The 19,362-nt window shown below is 51.6% G+C and overlaps 1 protein-coding gene across 3 annotated transcripts in view; it reads left to right on the forward strand.

Annotated features, from left to right (window-relative positions):
• Positions 1–11,171: 11,171 nt before the first annotated feature.
• The window catches only part of LOC127586593 (arf-GAP domain and FG repeat-containing protein 1-like), a 105,964-nt gene continuing 97,773 nt past the window's right edge, over positions 11,172–19,362 (forward strand). For 2 of the 3 annotated variants that reach the window (XM_052044684.1, XM_052044686.1), the window contains exon 1: positions 11,236–11,539. In XM_052044684.1, the coding sequence (XP_051900644.1) occupies positions 11,373–11,539 (167 nt within the window). In that variant the 5' untranslated portion in view covers positions 11,236–11,372. Of the gene's footprint in view, positions 11,540–19,362 lie in introns of all 3 variants that reach the window. The other variant, XM_052044685.1, reaches the window with a different exon arrangement.

Consider the following 19,362-nt stretch of genomic DNA (forward strand, 5'->3'; position numbering starts at 1 on the left):
TGTGCCGGTTGGTTCAAGAACCGAATGGTTGAAAGGAAGTAGCTGTTCCTGAACCTGGTGGTGTGGGGACTTCAGGCTTCTGTACCTCCTGCCCGATGAGAGCTGCAAAAAGATGGCACGGCCCGGACGGTGGGGATCTTTGATGATGGATGTCGCCTTCTTGAGGCAGCACCTCCTGTAGATACTACGGATGGTGGGGAGGGGTGTGCCCGTGATGTATTGGGCAGAGTTCCTCCAGCATTTCGTGCGTTGCTTAAAAATTACAGGTGAGTTTATTGTCACATACCGCAGGGTGCAAGGACGTTCCTTGTTTGCAGGAAGCTCACAGAGTAAACAGTGTACATGGTAATAATAAATACAACCAGGAGTGCAAAACAGCAGAATGGTGCAGAGGCAGTAGTGCAGTCTGAGGTGGTGCACACTGAGGCAGTGCAGTCTGAGGTAGTGCAAACTGAGGTGGTGCACACTGAGGTAGTGCACACTGAGGCAGTGCAGTCTGAGGTGGTGCAAACTGAGGTGGTGCACACTGAGGTAGTGCAAAAAGAAATGCTAAAGTGACAATAACGGAAGAGGCAGAGTGAAGAGTCCGAGGACGTGGCAGCACCACCGGGAAGGGGATGTGAGAGAGGGGACTGGTTCAGGAGTCTGACAGCAGTGGGGAAGAAGCTGTTCTTGAGTCTAGATGTTGGGACTTTCAAGTTCCTGTATCTTCTCCCATAGCATGCCCACAGCTCCTAACCCGTACGTCTTTGGAATGTGGGAGGAAACCAGAGCACCCGGAGGAAACCCACGCAGACACAGGGAGAATGTACAAACTCCTTACAGACAGCGGTGGGAATTGAACCCGGGTCGCTGGCACTGTAATAGCGTTACGCTGACCGCTACACTACCGTGCCGCCACTGTTACTAAAGACCACGAGCCACATGAGGATTGTCAAGCAAGCATTTGAGGAAGGGCCACTCCTGAGAGGTGGGAATAGAGTCACACAGCACAGAAACAGGCCCTTCGGCCCATCGGGTCCATGCCGACCAGCAACCACCTGTTTACGCCGATCTCATTTTATTCTTCCCACATTCCCATCAAGCCTTCCCGCACATTCTACCCCTCACCCACACACTAGGGTGGCAATTCACAGTGATCGATTAACCCACCGACCCCGCACGTCGTCGGAATGTGGGAGGGAACCAGAGCACCCGGGGGAAACCCGCGCGGTCACAGGGAGAACGTGCAAACTCCACGCACGCACGCACACGTGCACGCACACACGCACACACACGCACACACACACACGCACACACACAGTGCCATAGGTCGAGATCGAACTTGGGTCTCTGGAACATGTCACACCTTAAAATAGAACAGAATGCTGGGGATCCTCAGTGGGTTAGTCCTTGTTTCAGTTGTCCTCACCCCCACCCTCCCACCCTCCCTCACCTTGTTTCCGATCTACGATGACTGTATCACTGCTGTTCCCTTGAATCCTTTCACAGGAGTCTTCGGAGAAGACGGTGGTCTGATATCGAGACCAGACATCTATCTCCAGACCAGATGGTGGTCCCACCAGACCAACCAGAAGTGGTCCTGTCTCCAGACCCCAGACCTGATGGTGGTCCCACCTCCACACCGGATGGTGGTCCCACATCCACACCAACCAGACAGTGGTCCCACCTCCAGATCAGACAGTGGTCCTGTCTTCAGTCTCCAGACCAGATGGTGGTCCCACCTCTACACCAGATGGTGGTCCCACATCCACACCAACCAGATAGTGGTCCCACCTTTAGATCAGACAGTGGTCCTGTCTCCAGTCTCCAGACCAGATGGTGGTCCCACCTCTACACCAGAAGGTGGTCCCACCTCCACACCAACCAGATAGTGGTCCCACCTCCAGATCAGACAGTGGTCCTGTCTCCAGTCTCCAGACCAGATGGTGGTCCCACCTCTACACCAGAAGGTGGTCCCACCTCCACACCAACCAGATAGTGGTCCCACCTCCAGATCAGACAGTGGTCCTGTCTCCAGTCTCCAGACCAGATGGTGGTCCCACCTCTACACCAGAAGGTGGTCCCACCTCCACACCAACCAGATAGTGGTCCCACCTCCAGATCAGACAGTGGTCCTGTCTCCAGTCTCCAGACCAAATGGTGGTCCCACCTCCAGATCAGACAGTGGTCCTGTCTCCAGTCTCCAGACCAGATGGTGGTCCCACCTCCACACCAACCAGAGGTGGTCCTGTCTCCAGACCCCAGACCAGATGGTGGTCCCATCTCCAGACCGCAGACCAGACGGTGGTCACACGTCCAGACTCCACACCAGACAATGGTCACATCTCCAGATTTCAGACTCCAGACCAGATGGTGGTCCTGCCTCCACAGCAGACAATGGTCCCGTCTCCAGACCCCAGACCAGACGGTGGTCACACGTCCAGACTCCACAGCAGACAATGGTCCCAGCTCCAGACTCCAGACCAGATGGTGGTCCTGTCTCCAGACCCCATAGGACCATTCATCCCAAACTGCCTACATGACAGTGATCACGTCAACTTTTCTGTCACCTTTACTCACTCAAACCGACTGCCTCTGAACCCGTTGCACACCGATTTCCCCAGTGAGGGGCTGGAGGAGGAGGAGATTCTACCTCCACCTATCAACCATCTTCCTCCATCTCCCTACTCTGCCCTCCCCGCCTCCCCTACCTAGCTCGATCTTCCTGCAATCCTTCACCCCTCCTCGGTCCACCAATCACCTCTGGCCCCTGTCTTCCCATTCCCTCTTCTCTTTACACCGGCCGTCTCCCTTCCCCACTCGATCCCAGTGCAGGGTCTCAACCCGAAACGTCGACAATTCCTTCTCCCCTGCCACAGATGCTGCTCTACCCGCTGAGTTCCTCCAGCAGATCATGTGTTGTCTTCTCTCTTTTCTCAGTTCTGTCGAAGGGTTTCTGACCTGAAACTTTGACTGCTTATGAAAATCAAAGTCACTTTTCAATTTAGAGGAAGGGAGTTGACGACGTAGAAGCATAGAACCATACAGCACAAAACAGGAATATTGCTCTGTTTCTACCGAGAAATTTTAGTCCAGTTTTTTTTTTGAATTTTTTTTTAGCTTAGTTTGGTTTGATATATTGTTCATAAATTTTCTTATTGTTTTGGTGATTTTTTTTCTGTCTTTTATATTTTATAATAAATCTTTTTCTTTCATATTATATTCATTCACTAACAGATTGTTGGATCTACAGATTTTTTTAATACTTTATTGTTCTTTATGATTATCCATGTCATGATTGTTCTCCTGATCTCTTTGTATTACATGCATAAATGTTGATATATTAATCAGTATTAATTTGAAAATTAATAAAAAGATTGAAAAAGAAAGAAAGAAAATCAAAGTCAAAGTCGAGTTGACTGTCCCGTGCATGTCCGTGTGTGCACAGGTGCAATGAAAAACTTACTTGCAGCAGCATCGCAGGCACAGAGCATCAGGTGCATGACACTCACAAGAAAAACATAAATTAACAATGTAAATTATGCAAAATAATTAGAACAAAAAGATAAAGTCCATTTTAGTGCAAAGTGATCAAAGTGGTCAACGTGTTGCTAAACTGTAGTGATTAGGGACACAGCCCAGCGCATCACGGACACCAGTCTCCCCTCCTCGGACTCTGTCTTTACCTCTCGTTGTCTTGGTGAAGCAGCCAGCATAATCAAAGACCCCACCCACCCGGGACATTCTCTCTTCTCTCCTCTTCCATCAGGTAGAAGATACAGGAGCCTGAGGGCACGTACCACCAGGCTCTAGGACAGCTTCTACCCCACTGTGATAAGACTATTGAACAGTTCCCTTATACGATGAGATGGACTCTGACCTCACGATCTACCTTGTTGTGACCTTGCACCTTATTGCACTGCACTTTGTCTGTAGCTGTGACACTTTACTCCGTACTGTGATTGTTTTTACCTGTACTACATCAATGCACTCTGTACTAGCTTGAAGTAACTACACTGTATAATGAATTGACCTGTAAGATCGGTTTGTAAGGCAAGTTTTTCACTGTACCTCGGTACAAGTGACAATAATAAACCAATACCAATACCAATAGTGTTGTGCAGGTTGGTTCAAGGTGGCGTGTTGCCGGTCAGGAACTCTGTGAGGTTAATTTGCGCATGTGTAGTCCGTGGGTCACATGGAACGGTCTCGGGGAAGCCGCCTTCACAAGGCAAAGGAGGCTGCTTTGCTATTACAGGGGGCATAATGAACTAGAATGGAGGAGGCCATTCTGGCCTTCAAGTCAAGTTGAGTCAAGTCAAGTTTATTGTCCCACACACAAGTCCATGTGTGCACAGGTACAATGAAACACTTACTTGCAGCAGCATCACAGGCACAGAGCATCAGAGACACAACATTCACAAGAAAAACATAAATTATACAAGGAAGAACACAATTAGAACAAAAAAGAAGTCCATTGTAGTGCAAAGTGGTCCCAGTGTTGCTATACTGAGGTAGCGATTAGGGTTGTGCAGGTTGGTTCAAGAACGGAACGGTTGAAGGGAAGTCGCTGTTCCTGAACCTGGTGGGGTGGGGACTTCAGGCTTCTGCACCTCCTGCCCGATGGGAGCTGCGAGAAGACGGCATGGCCCGGACGGTGGGGATCTTTGATGACGGACGTTGCCTTCTTGAGGCAGCGCCTCCTGTAGATGCTCCCGATGGTGGGGAGGGATGTGCCCGTGATGTGTTGGGCTGAGTCCACGACTCTCTGCAGCTTCTTACGTTCCTGCGTATTTGAAATCAACTGTTTTCTTAGTGGAAAGGGGAGCACTGACTGTTTCCCTATTCAGTGTTTGCAGGTGTTGGGATTGACGTGATTTTTGTCTTGTGTGTGAGGATTTAGGATTTCCCTGGTTTACGCTGCCCCCTCCTGCTGCTGGAGTGTCAATGCAGAGACCTTATTTTAATTTGTTCCTTTTACAGGATCTGAGGGCCAGTGAAAAAGCCAACATTTACTACCGTTCCCAAATTGCCATTGAACTGACAAGAAACTGAACTGGAGTAGCTGTGTACACAACTCAAGTCCAGTCGAGTTTATTGTCATGTGCACAAGTGCGGTGAGGTACGGGTACAATGAAAATCTTGCTTGCAGCATCACAGGCAGGTAGGTACAGACAACACACAGAGCATAAATTACTTATAAATTGTATATAAAATTATACCTTACAGTGAAAAAAAACCGTGCAAATGTAGGACCTCAGCGAAATAAAAAAACAAAGACAAAATCAGAGACAAGTCCATGGTCGTAGACTAATCCTGACGTACAGTTTCCCATTCCTAACTGCTCTCCCATTTCCCTGCACGGTAGTGTAGTGGTTAGCGTAACACTTTAAAGCGCCAGCGACCCGGGTTCAATTCCGGCCGCTGTCTGTAAGGAGTTTGTACGTTCTCCCCGTGTGTCTGCATGGGTCTCCTCCGGGTGCTCCGGTTTCCTCCCATATTCCAAAGACGTACGGGTTAGGAAGTTGTGGGCGTGCTATGTTGGCGCCGGAAGCGTGGCGACACTTGCGGGCTGCCCCCAGAACACTCTACGCAAAAGGTGCATTTCACTGTGTGTTTCGACGTACATGTGACTAATAAAGATATCTTAGTGATCACAAGTTTTAAGATAGCTATGAATAAGGATCAGTAATAACCATGCAGGACAGCATTAAACTGAGGCAGGGCAAATTACGAGGGTATGAGGCAGGAACTAGGGAATGTTAATTCGGAACAGCTGCTTTTGGGATTAAAGACTAACTGCACGGAGTACAGGACTGATATGTTGCAGTAAGAAGGAAGGATTGGTGAGTCACACGTCAGGGGTAGGGAACCTTGGATGTCAACAAAGACGATGAAACTAGTCAAGAAGAAAAAGGAAGCGTATGTAAGGTTTAGGAAGCTAAAATCAGACAGAGCCCTTGAGGATTGTAAAGAAGCAAGAAAGGAACTCAAGAAGGGAAATAGGATAGCCAGGAGGGGCCATGAGAAGTCCTTGGTAAGTAGGATTAAAGGGAATCCCAAGACATTCTATGTGTACATCAAGAGCATGAGGATAATGAGGGAGAGTGTAGGACCACTCAGGGATAAAGGAGGGAGCATGTGCTTGGAGGCGGAGAATGTGGGAGAGGTCCTAAATGAGTACTTTGTGTCGGCATTTACCAAGGAAGTGGAGGACAGTGAGATCAATGTGGAGCATACTAATATACTTGGGCATTTTGAAATAAAGAAAGAGGTAGCGTTGGGTGTCTTGAAGAATATTAAAGGTGGACAAGTCCCCAGGGCTTTATGGGATATACCCCAGGTTATTGGGAGATGCAAGAGATGAGATCACTGGGGCCTTGACCAAGATCTTCGTGTCCTCTCTAGCCACAGGTGAGGTCCTGGAGTACTGGTGAGTAGCTAATGTTGTTCCATTGTTCATGAAGGGAAATGAAGATGATCCTGGAAATTATAGACTGGTGAGTCACACATCAGTGGTAGGGAAGCTATTTTAGAGGATTCTTTGGGATAAGATTTATGAGCATTTGGAAAATCATGGCCTAATTAGGGACAGTCAGCATGGCTTTGTGCAGGGCAAGTTGTGTCTTACGAACTTGATTGAGTTTTTTGAGGAGGTGACGAGGGTGATTGATGAAGGTAGAGCTGTGGATGTAGCTTACATGGATTTTAGTAAGGCATTTGACAAGGTCCCTCATGGATGCTCATCAAGATTAGGATGTATGGGATCCACAGTGACTTGGCCGTTGGATTCAGAATTGGCTTCCCATAGAAGACAGAGGGTAGTGGTCAATGGGACTTATTCTGGCTGGGGGTTCATGACTAGTGGTGTTCCGCAGGGATCTGTACTGGGACCTCTGCTGTGTGTGATGTATATAAATGACCTGGATGAAAACATGATTGGGTGGGTTAGTAAGTTCTCAGACGATACAAAGATTGGTGGTGTTGTGGATAGTGTAGAAGATTGCCAAACGATACAGCGGGATATAGATCAGTTGCAGATATGGGCGGAGAAATGGCAGATGCAGTTTAATCCAGCCAAGTGTGAGGTGTTGTACTCTGGGAGATCAAATGTAAAGTCACAGTACACAGTTAATGGCATGATCCTTAACAGTGTTGATGTGCAGAGGGATATTGGGGTCCAAGTCCATAGCTCCCTGAAAGTGGCTGCACAGGTTGATGGGGCGGTAAAGAAGTCATATGGCGTGCTTGCCTTTATTAGTCGAGGCACTATTCAAGAGTCAGGAAGTTATGTTGCAGCTTTATAAAACTCTGGTTAGACCACATCTGGAGTATTGCATTCAATTCTGGTCACCCCATTACAGGAAGGATGTGGGGGCTTTGGAGAGGGTGCAGAAGAGGTTCACCAGGATGCTGCCTGGATTCAAGGGCAGGTGCTACAAGGAGAGGTTGGGTTGTTTTCTCTGGAGTGTCGGAGGCTGAGGGGAGACCTGATAGGTTATAAGGTTATGAGAGACATAGGTAAAGTCGACAGCCGGTATCTCTTTCCCAGGGTCAAAATGTCTAAGACTAGAAGGCATGCATTTAAGGTGAGAGGGGGTAAGTTTAGAGGAGATGTGTGGGACAAGTTTTTTTACACAGAGAGTGGTGGGTGCCTGGAATGTGCTGCTGGGGGTGGGGGTGGAGGCAGATACGATAGAGGGGTTTAAAAAGCTCTTAGAAAGGTACGTGAATGTGCAGAGAATGGAGGGATGTGGGCATTGTGTAGGCAGAAGGGATTAGTTTACTTTAGTTAGGCATTTAATTACTAGTTTAATTAATTTGGCACAACATCGTGGGCTGAAGGGCCTGTTCCTGTGCTGTACTGTTCTATGTTCTAGTGCAAGAGGTGGTCCGCAGTGTCCCGCTGCTGAGGTAGGGTTAGGGTTGTGCAGGTCAGTTCAAGGACCTGATGGTTGAAGGGAAGTAGCTGTTCCTGAACCTGGTGGTGTGGGACTTCTGTACCTCCTGCCCGATGGTAGCTGCGAGAAGATGGCACGGCCCGGATGGTGGGGATCCTTGATGACAGATGCCGCCTTCTTGAGGCAGCGCCTCCTGTAGATGCTGTCAGTGGTGGGGAGGGTTGTGCCTGCGATATACCAGGCTGTGTCCACTGCTCTCTGCAGCCTCTTGCGTTCCTGTGCATTGGAACTGCCGTACCAGGCCGTGATGCAACCAGTCAGAAAATTTCCAACAGTGCACCTATCCGTCATCTACAAGGCTCAAGTCAGGAGTGTGATCAGAATCAGAGTCAGGTTTATTATCACTGATTTATATGATGTGAAATTTGTTTTGCAGCAGCAGTACAGTGCAAAGACATAAAAATTACTATAAATTATAAAATAAATGAATGATGTGTAAAAAAAGAACAATGAGGTAGTGTTCATGGGTTCGCAGACTGTTCAGAAATCTGATAGCGGAGGGGAAGGGGAGGGGTTCAATTCCTGCCGCTGTCTGTAAGGAGTTTGTACGTTCTCCCCACGTCTGCGTGGGTTTCCTCTGGGTGCTCCGGTTTCCTCCCACTTTCCAAAGACGTACGGGTTAGGAAGTTGTGGGCGTGCTATGTTGGTGCCGGAAGTGTGGCAACACTTGCAGGCTGCCCCCAGAAGACTCCATGCAAAAGATGTATTTCACTGAGTGTTTCGATGTACATGTGACTAATAAAGATATTTTATCCTATCTTAAGAAGCTGTTCCTGAATCGTTGAGTGTGGGTCTTCAGGCTCCTGTACCTCCTCCCTGATGGTAGTAACAAGAAGAGGGCCTGTCCCGGGTGGTAAGTGTGAGGGAACACTCTCCACTTGCATGGGTGAGTGCAGTTTCAACAACACTCAAGAAGCTCGACGCCATCCAGGACACAGCAGCCCTTTTGGTAGGGTCCCCATCCACCACCATTCAATCACCCCACCACCAACACACAGCGGCAGTTTGTACCATCTGTACCACTGCAGCAACTCACCAAGACTCCTGAGACAGCACCTTCCAACACTACCACCTCTACCATCTATCACCTCTATTTACAGCCTCCACCTCTCACCTCCCAGCCTCTGTCGCATTCTCACCCTCCTCACCTGGATCCACCTATCACCTGCCGGCTCCTGCTCCACCCCCTCCCCTCACCTCTTCATACCAGCTATCTCCCCTCTGCAGTTTCAGTCGAAGGGTCTCAAGACAGGCTTTTCAAGATCAAGATATCTTTATTAGTCACACGTACATTGATACACACAGTGAAATGCATCTCTTGCGTAGAGTGTTCTGGGGGCAGCCCACAAGTGTCGCCATGCTTCCGGCGCCAACATAGCACGCCCACAACTTCCTAACCCGTATGTCTCTGGAATGTGGGAGGAAACCGGAGCACCTGGAGGAAACCCACGCAGACACGGGGAGAACGTACAAACTCCTTACAGACAGCGGTGGGAATTGAACCCGGGTCTCTGGCGCTGTAATAGCGTTACGCTAACCGCTGCACTACCGAGCCTGCCCTAAATGGTATCAAACTACAAAAAATGATTTTCTTTGGACACACCAAAGGTTAAAAATACCATAGACTAGCGTTTTATAAACATCTGTTAAAACAATATCAATGATTCAAAAATGTCTTAATTAGATTTTGGGCTAAAATGTGATAAATTGGAACAATCAAAAACAGACAGGGAATTAAGATGTTAAGACGTTAAGAAAGCTTTGTATTGTACATATCCATTATTAAAAAGCCATAAGTGTTTTAATTAGATTTTGTTTTAAAAATAGGATTCAGAAGTAGCTTAAGGGTTAAGATGCTTCCCATATTTATTGCATTGAAGGTTTAAAAGATGTTATAAAGGCTATAAATGAGCTTATAAATTAATCTTTTGAAGGTTATGAAGGATAAATTGTGTATAAGAGAATGAGGGGCATTGATAGGTTAATGTGCACCATCTTTTTCCCAGGGCTGGGGAATCAAGAACTAAAGGGCATAGGTTTAAGGTGAGGGGGGAGAGGTTGAATAGGAACCTGAGGGGCAACTTTTTCACCCAGAGGGTGGTCCGTATCTAGAACGAGCTGCCAGAGGAAGTGGTTGAGGCAGGTACATTAACAACATTTAAAAGACACTTGGACAGGTTAATGGATAGGAAAGCTTTAGAGAGATATGGGCCAAACACAGGCAAATGGGACTACAGAGACACAGGAAATTCTGCAGACGCTGGAATATGGAGCAATACACAAAAATTGCTGGAGGGACTCAGCAGGTCAGGCAGCATCCACGGAGGGAAATAAACAGTTGACGTTTCGGGCCGAGACCCTTCATCAGGACTGGAAAGGAAGAGGGCAGAAGCCAGAATAAGGTTGGGGGAGGGGGAGGAGCGCACGCAGGCAGGTGATAGGTGAGTCCAGCTGATGGGCAAGTCCAGGTGAGGGGGGAAGGTAGGTGGGGGCGGGGGGGAAGATGTAACAGGTAGAAGAGGCTGAAGAAGAAGGAATCCGGTAGGAGAGGGCAGTGGACCATAGAATAAAGAATGGAGGAGGGGACCAGCTTAGATGGGAAACTTGGTCAGCATGGACCAGTTGGGTCAAAGGGCCTGTTTCTGTGCTGTATAATTCTATAAATGAGCCTATAAGTTAATACTTTGAAGGCTCTGAAAGAGAGATGCTATAAATGAGCTTATAACTGAATATTTTGAAGATTATGAAAGAGGTACTGTCAATAATTATTAATTAATACTTTGATTATGAAAGAGAAATGCTGTACATGAGCTCATAAATGAATATATTGAAGGTTGTGAAAGATAAATATTTAAAATGACCTTACAAATTAATATTTTGGATTATGAAAGAAATGCCATAAATGTGTTTACAAATTAATATTTTGAAGATTATGAAAGACAAATGATGTAAATAAGCTTACAAATTAATATTTTGAGGTTAATGAAAGAAATGCCATCAATGTGTTTACAAATTAATATTTTGAGGGTAATAAAAATGCCATAAATGTGTTTAAAATTAATATTTTGAAGGTGATGAAAGACAAATGATATAAGTAAGCTCACAAATTAGTACTTTGAGGGTTATGAAAGAGAAATGAACTTATTTAAGATCGAGGGACGACTCCACCCAACTATTTAAAAATCCACTCAAGGGAGCGAAGTTGGACCCACGTGGTGCGTGTGGGTTTCGAGCTGGCGGTCGCGCCTTTGTCCGGGCCGCCGTAGCCCCGCCCCCAATTCCCCGCCGGTGATTGACAGGCAATGGCGGCGCTGAGGAGACGCGGCTGAGGGGAGGGGAGGAAGCCGATCGCCCCGAGCCGCCGCCGCCGCCGCCGGTTCTCTCCCTTCCCCCGCCCCGGCCCCAGCGTCCGGGGGCCCCGCCGCCGGCATGTCGGCCACGGCCCGCCGCAAGCAGGAGGAGAAGCACCTGAGGCTGGTGCGCGAGCTGGGCGCGCGGCCGCACAACCGGCGCTGCTTCGAGTGCGAGCAGCGCGGGCCCACCTACATCGACATCACGGTCGGCAGCTTCGTCTGCACCTCCTGCTCCGGCCTCCTGTGAGTGGGGGGGAGCCGGGGGGGTGGGAGGGAGCTGGGTGGAGGGGGTGGGGTGTGTGTGTGTGTGTGTGTGTGGGAGGGAGCCGGGTGGAGGGGGTGGGGTGGGTGTTGGGGGGGGAGCCGGGGGGGTGTGTGTGTGGGGTGGGGGGGTACCTGGGGTACCCAGTGCGGGCCCATCGACATCGACATCACGGTCGGCAGCTTCGTCTGCACCTCCTGCTCCGGCCTCCTGTGAGTGAGGGGGGGTGAGGAGGGTGAGGGGGGGTGTGGGAGGGAGCCGGGTGTGTGTGGGGGGGTGGGGTGTGTGTGGGGTGGGGGGGGGTACCCGGGGCACCCACAGCAGGGGTCCACCTACATCGACATCACGGTCGGCAGCTTCGTCTGCACCTCCTGCTCCGGCCTCCTGTGAGTGGGGGGGAGCCGGGGGGGTGGGAGGGAGCCGGGTGGAGGGGGGGGTGTGTGTGTGTGGGGTGGGGGGGTACCTGGGGTACCCAGTGCGGGCCCATCGACATCGACATCACGGTCGGCAGCTTCGTCTGCACCTCCTGCTCCGGCCTCCTGTGAGTGGGGGGGTGAGGGGGGGTGTGTGTGTGGGAGGGAGCCGGGTGGGGGGATGGGTGTGAGGGTGTGTGTGGGGGGGTTGGGGTGTGTGTGTGTGTGGGAGGGAGCCGGGTGGGGGGATGGGTGTGAGGGTGTGTGTGGGGGGGTTGGGGTGTGTGTGTGTGTGTGTGGGAGGGAGCCGGGTGGAGGGGGTGGGGTGGGTGTTGGGGGGGGGAGCTGGGGGGGGTGTGTGTGGGGTGGGGGGGGACCTGGGGTACCCAGTGCGGGCCCATCGACATCACGGTCGGCAGCTTCGTCTGCACCTCCTGCTCCGGCCTCCTGTGAGTGAGGGGGGGGTGAGGGGGTGTGTGGGAGGGAGCCGGGTGGAGGGGGGGGGGTGTGTGTGGGGTGGGGGGGGGGGTACCCGGGGCACCCACAGCGGGGGCCCACCTACATCGACCACGGCCGGCAGCTTCGTCTGCACCTCCTGCTCCGGCCTCCTGTGAGTGGGGGGGAGCCGGGGGTGTGGGAGGGAGCTGGGTGGAGGGGGTGGGGTGTGTGTGTGTGGGGGGGGGAGCCGGGGGGGTGTGTGTGTGGGGTGGGGGGGGACCTGGGGTACCCAGTGCGGGCCCATCGACATCACGGTCGGCAGCTTCGTCTGCACCTCCTGCTCCGGCCTCCAGTGAGTGGGGGGGGGATGGGGGGTGAGGGTGTGTGTTGGGGGGTTGGGTGTGTGTGTGTGTGTGGGAGGGAGCCAGGTGGAGGGGGTGGGGTGGGTGTGGGGGGGGGGAGCTGGGGGGTGTGTGTGTGGGGTGGGGGGAGGTTCCTGGGGTACCCAGTGCGGGCCCACCTACATCGACATCACGGTCGGCAGCTTCGTCTGCACCTCCTGCTCCGGCCTCCTGTGAGTGGGGGGGGGGTGGAACTGGGGGGCGTGTGGGGGGGGGTGTGCCAGGGGCATGTGGGGTGGGGGTGTGCCGGGGGCGTGTGGGGGGGGGGTGTACCCGGGGCACCCACAGTAGGGGCCCACCTACATCGACCACGGCCGGCAGCTTCGTCTGCACCTCCTGCTCCGGCCTCCTGTGAGTGGGTCTGGGGGTTTGGGCGGCTGTGTGTGTGTGCGTTGGGGGGCGGGTGGAGTTGGGGGTGTGGGGGGGGGTGTGTGTGAGCGGGGGGGCGGGGAGCCCGGGGCGTGTGGGGTTGGGGTGTACCCGGGGCACCCACAGCAGGGGCCCACCTACATCGACCACGGCCGGCAGCTTCGTCTGCACCTCCTGCTCCGGCCTCCTGTGAGTGGGTCGGGGGGTGGTGGGCGGTGGGTAGGGGAGGGAGCGAGGTCTGTCATCCTGTGAGGAGGGAGGGAGGTGGGACAAGTTACTGTGGTGGGGGGGGCGCCACTGAGGTGGGGTATATGCGTGGACTGCTACCTGGGACACGTTACTGTGGTTGGGGAGGGGAAGGTGTGCCAACCTGTGAATGTTGGGGGGGTGGTGCCTGGTGCCTGGGACATGTTACTGTGGGGGGGCAGCTGAGGGGATATATAGGGTGGGAATATGACCTGGGACACGTTACTGGGGTGGGGAGGTGTGCCATCCTGTGTGTTGGGTGTGAGGTACCTGGGACACTACTGTGGTGGAGGGGTGTGCCAACCTGTGAGCATTGGGGGTGGTACTTGGAATGTTACTGTGGGGGGGTGGAGAAGGTGTGTCATCCTGTGAGTGTGGGGGCACCACAGCTGGGTGGGGGGTATATAGGGTGGGAGTGGTACCTGGGGCACATGATTGGGGGGGAGGGTGTGTCATTCCTGTGAGTGTGGGGACACATGGAGGGAGTGGTACCTGGGGCGTGTTACTGTGGGGCAGGAAGGCTGTGTCATCCTGTGAGTGTTGGGGGCTGCATCTGAGCAACAGCCGGGGTGGGGAGTAGCTGGGTTGGGGTATATAGGCTGGGAGTGATACCTGGGACACATTACTGGGAGGGGGGAGGGTGTGTCATCCTGTGAGTGTGTTGGGAGGTGCATACGGGGAGGGAGTGGTACCTTTGACAGATAACTGTGTTTGCAGGGGTAGGGTGTGCCATTTTGTGAGTGTGGGTGTGTCTGGGGAACAGCTCGGGTGGGGGAGATGCTGAGGGGGGAGGAACATCTGGTGGCATGGTTAATACACTGTGTGGTACCTGGGACATAAGTGTGGGCAGAAGGGTGTGCAGTACTGTGAGTGGCGGGCATCACCTGTGGAGAACATCTGGGGTGGAACGTCTGGAGACAGCTAGGGGTGGGGGGGGCGCGGTGTGTCTGGATGGAGTGCACTTCTGTGGGTGGGAGTGGTGCATGGGACACAACAGTGGAGGGGAGAGTATGCCATCCTGTGAGTGGGGGTCACTGACAACTAGGGGAATGTCTTTGAGTGGGGACATCTGGGTAGTACACTTGTGGGTGGGAGTGGTATGTGGGGCACATTAGTGTGGGGTGGGTGTGCCATCCTCGGGATCATCTGGGGGTACACTTGTGGGTGGGAGTGGTACACAGGGAATACATTGTAGGGGGAAGGATGTGCCATCCTGAGAGTGGCGGGCACATCTGTGAAAGAGATGGGGGAAACATCTGGTGAGGTGTACTTCTGTGGGTGGGGGTGGTACCTGGGATAGGTAAACTGTGTGGGGGAAGGGGTGTTGCATCCTGTGAGTGGTGGGCACCAACATCTGGGGGGAGGAACATCAGTGGGGTAGATACACGGTACCTGAGACATACGACAGTGGGGGGCAAGGGTGTACCATCCTGTGAGTGGTGGGTAACATCTGGGGGTTATACTCTGAGGGAAGGAGCGGTACCTGGAATGTTAGTGTGTGTGGGATCCAAGGGTGTGCCATCCTGAGTGGTGGGCACAATATCTGGAGGAAACACCTGGGCGCATTACCTGGAGTGAATGTCTGGGCGGGGTGTATACCCTGACAGTGGTACCTGGGGCACATGTGTGCCCCCTGAGTAGTGGGCACATTTGGGCACCAACATCTGGGTAGGGATTTGACACGCAGAGGGGTGGGTCGTTCCTGTGGGAGATTCGTGTGTGGGGGCTGGTGGTGCCATCCTGTGAGTAGTGGGCACCAATATCTGGATGGGTGTATATACTGAGGGAGGTGTAGTAATTGGGACACATACTGTGGAGCATTTGCTACTCCATGAGTAACAGGCACATCTGGTTGCCAACATCTGGATGGGGGGGGTTATACACAAGGTGTTCCCTGGGGAGATGAGTGCGTGGGGCAGGGTGTGCCATCCTGTGAGTAGCGACACATCTGGGTGCCGTGATCTGGGCACAAGCATCAGAGTGGGTGTTATACACTGTGGGAGAGGGGTGGTTCCTGGGGCATATTACAGTATAGGGGCAGGGTCTAGTATCCTGTGAAAAGTGCCTGCAGCTGGCAGAACATGGGCACCAACATCTAGCATAGGTTACACAATGTGCGTGGCAGCAGAACCTGGGGGAGGGTGTGGGGGCTGGGTGCGACCTGGTGAGTAGTGGTATCCACAGCTGGCAGAGCATCTGGGGCGATTATGAGGGCCAACAACATCTGGGGATGGTATTTATGTGGAATGGAAATGAGGGGGCAGGAAATGGGGCAGATGAAGTATGGAAGCATGGTTTATTAGGTGGGGTATCGTGTGGTAACATCTGGGGTGTAATCATCTGGGCACATATGCTGTGGGTGGGAGTGAGGAGCAGGAACTGAGGGTTAGAGTGTGTGTCAGTGGGCAGGCTGTGTCACTTGGGGAGATTACAGTGTGGTAGGTAGAGTGAACAGTGGTGCCGATAGCTGGCCAAACATCTGGGGGGAAAACACCTGGAACAAGGGTTATACGGGGGTTGGTAAATTGGTTTATTGTTGTCACATGTACTGAGGTACAGTGAAAAACTTTGTTTTGCATGCCATTCAGACAGATCATAGAGAGGGTAGAAGGTAAAGCAGTAACAGAATGCAGAATAAAGCGTTACAGTTGCAGAGAAAGTGCAGGCAGACAATAAGGTGCAAGGCCACAATGAGGTAGATTGTGAGGTCAAGAGTCCATCGTATCGTTCTAGGGAACTGTTCAATCATCTTATAACGGCGGGATAGAAGTTGTCCTTAAGCCTGGTGGTATGTGCTCTCAGGCGTTTGTATCTTCTGCCCGATGGGATGGGTGGGGTCTTTGATTATGCTGGCTACTTTACTGAGGCAGCAAGAAGTGTAGACAGTCTGTGGAGGGAAGGCTGGTTTCTGTGATGTTCTGAGCTGTGTCCACAACTCTCAGCAGTTTCTGGCAGTGTCAGGCAGAGCAGTTGCCATACCAATCCACGATGCATCTGGATAGGATAAAAATTTGTGAGGGTCAAAGGAGACATGCCAAATTTCTTTAGCCTTCTGAGGAAGTAGAGGCACTGGTGAGCTTTCTTGGTGTGGGGTTTATGTGCTTGGACCAGGACAGGCTATTGGTGATGTTCATTCCTAAGAACTTGAAGCTTTCAACCCTCTCAACCTCAGCACCATTGATGTAGACAGGAGTCTTCCCCCCCCCCCCCCCCCCCCCCCCCCCCCCCCCCCCCCCCCCCACCAGTCAATGACCAGCTCTTTTGTTTCTGGAACACAAATATCTGGGTTTGGGTTATATGGGGAGGGAGCAGGGAGATGACAGTATGGGGGTGTCACAGTGTGGTGGGGCATCTGTGAAAACCTGGTACAGAAACATCTGGAGTGCAAACATCTGGGCATGAGTTATATACAGTGAAGGGATGGAGTGTCCCTGTGGAGTACAGTAAGGGGATCTCTGTGTGTAGTGGGCCATCTGTGTGTTCTGAGGCCGGGTGGGGGGAGACGGCAATATCTGGGTCACGTATGGCAGAGACGAAGAAATGATGTATATAGGGAACTGTTGTGGGGAGATTACAGAATGGGAGGGGCAGACATCCTGTGAGTACCTAGCTCAGCAACATCTGAGACATGGGGTACATTCAGGGCAGGGGTGGGTAGCAGGGTATGTGAGTGTGTGGAGCCCGGGGGGGGGGGGGTTGGTGTAGGGGGGTCAAGCTGACATGAGGCATGAGTTATATAATGTGTGGGAAGGGTAGTACCTGGGGAGAATGTATTGGGGGGGGCGTGGCCAGGGTGTGTAGGGTGGGGCATCCATGAGTACCTAGTGTGATGCAGAAGGAGTCATAGGAACACCTGGAGCATAATCTGTAAGATGTAGTTGGGTGGAGTGTGGTACAGGCTGTGTGTGACTGGGGCAACCTGAGAGCATGGTGTATACCCAGGTGGAGTAACATCTGGTGAGGGTTATGAACATTGGGGCAGAGGGAAATCTTGTAGGTGAGCTTCTGGGGTGAAAGAGCAGAGGATAAGTGTAATAAACTGGGGATGGGAGCAGTGACTGCGTGTGTGGTGGGGCATCTTGTGAGTTTTGTCGTCTTTGGCAGTCTCTCAAGGCTGAGGATTACTTGCTTCCACATCAATTTTGTGAGTTCTGATGTGACTGATGAGGAAAATGTTGGATCTGCAGACTCCCACACAGATGGGGCAGATGGTTTGTGAAATAGTGTGTGCCTTTTGCCATTTACGCAGGACTCCTGTGTGCTCCTGATGCAAGATCTTGATACAATTCTGGATGTTCTTCCTCCACCGGGTGGTCACGGGCTGGAGTTTCCCAAGGGTCAGTGGGGAGGTTGCATTTTAACAGGGTGCCTTTGGGCACATCCTCTTTGTCAGCCTGGTAATCTCTTACTATTACAGAGCACAGAATAGAGCGTCTGTTTCAGGACCTGGTGTTGGGCATGTGAACGGAGCAGCTTACTGACTGTAGCTAGGGCCTCAGTGCTGTGGATGTTGGCCTGGAAGAGGATACTGAAGTTGATTTGCTTATCCTTCCAGTGAATATAGAACAGTACAGCACAGGAACAGGCCTTTTGGCCCATGATGCTGTGCTGAACTAATTAAAATTGTAATTAAATGCCTGACTAAACTAATCCCTTCTGTCCACACAAATCCATGTCTCTCCATTCCCTGCGCATTCATGTGCCTACCTAAGAGCCTCTTAAATATCTCAATTGTATCTGCCTCTACCTCCAGCCCTGGCAGCGCATTCCAGACACCCACCACTCTGTGCTTTTAAAACAAAAACTTGCCCTGCACATCTGTTGAACTTGCTTCCCCTTAAATGCATGCCCTCTAGTGTTGGATATTTCGACGCTGGAAAAAAGATACCGGCTGTCTACTCTATCTATGCCTCTCATAATTTTATAAACTTCTGTCAGGTGTCCCCTCAGCCTCCATTGTTCCAGAAAAAAGACAACCCAAGTTTGTCCAACCTCTTCTCGTACACATGCCCTCTAAGCCAGACAGCATCCTGGTAAGCCTCTTCTGCACCCTCTCCAAAGCCTCCACATTCTCCCTGTAATGGGGCGACCAGAATTGAATGTAATACTCCAGGTGCGGCCAGGTTAAGTTGGGGGTTTGGACATCCTGGGAGTCCTGGCTGTGGAAGAGGATGGGGGCAATGGCTTCTGCAAGTGGTTGGGGTGGGCAGGCAGATTTCGGATATCAGGAAAGTTTATTGTCGTATACACCAGGGTACAATTAAATTCCTTGCTTGTATGAAGCTCACAGAGTAAACATTATACATGGTAATAATAAATAGAGCCAGTGCAAAACAGCAGAAAGGTGCAGAGTATAGAAGTGCAAAAAGAAATGATAAACAGGCAGTAACAGAATAACCGAGAGAGGTAGAATTAAGAGTCCAAGAACATGGCAGCACTGCTGAGAAGAGAATGTGACAGAGGTGATTGGTTCAGAAATCTGACAGCAGTAGGGAAGAAGCTGTTCTTGAGTCTGGACGTTCGGGCTTTTGAGCTCGTGTCTTCTTCCAGAAGGTAGAAGAGAGAAAAGGGAATGGCCAGGATGGGAGTGTACGCTCAGCCATTAGTACCAGCCTGAGGCAAAGACGGGCAGTAGTCACAGCCAAGGTGTGTGGTTTTTGCAGTATTGGAGCACTGAGTAACCATGTAGACATGCATTGTACAGGGAGGGCGTGTGGTAAAGAGGATACAGGATGTATATGCTACATAGGGTTTGCAGGAATGTGTGTGGTGTGCAGTATTCCAGGGAATGTGTGAAGGGATTGTGGAGTATACAGTGGTCTGTGTATATGGAACGTGCAGGGATCAGACACTGCAGTATACATGTGGAATGTGTACAATGTAAGTATATGGAGATTGTAAATGGGGAATGTGCCACATACGCAATGCAATGATTAT

The sequence above is a fragment of the Pristis pectinata genome, chromosome 37, assembly GCF_009764475.1.
Source record: "Pristis pectinata isolate sPriPec2 chromosome 37, sPriPec2.1.pri, whole genome shotgun sequence".
NCBI classification, from domain to species: domain Eukaryota; kingdom Metazoa; phylum Chordata; class Chondrichthyes; order Rhinopristiformes; family Pristidae; genus Pristis; species Pristis pectinata.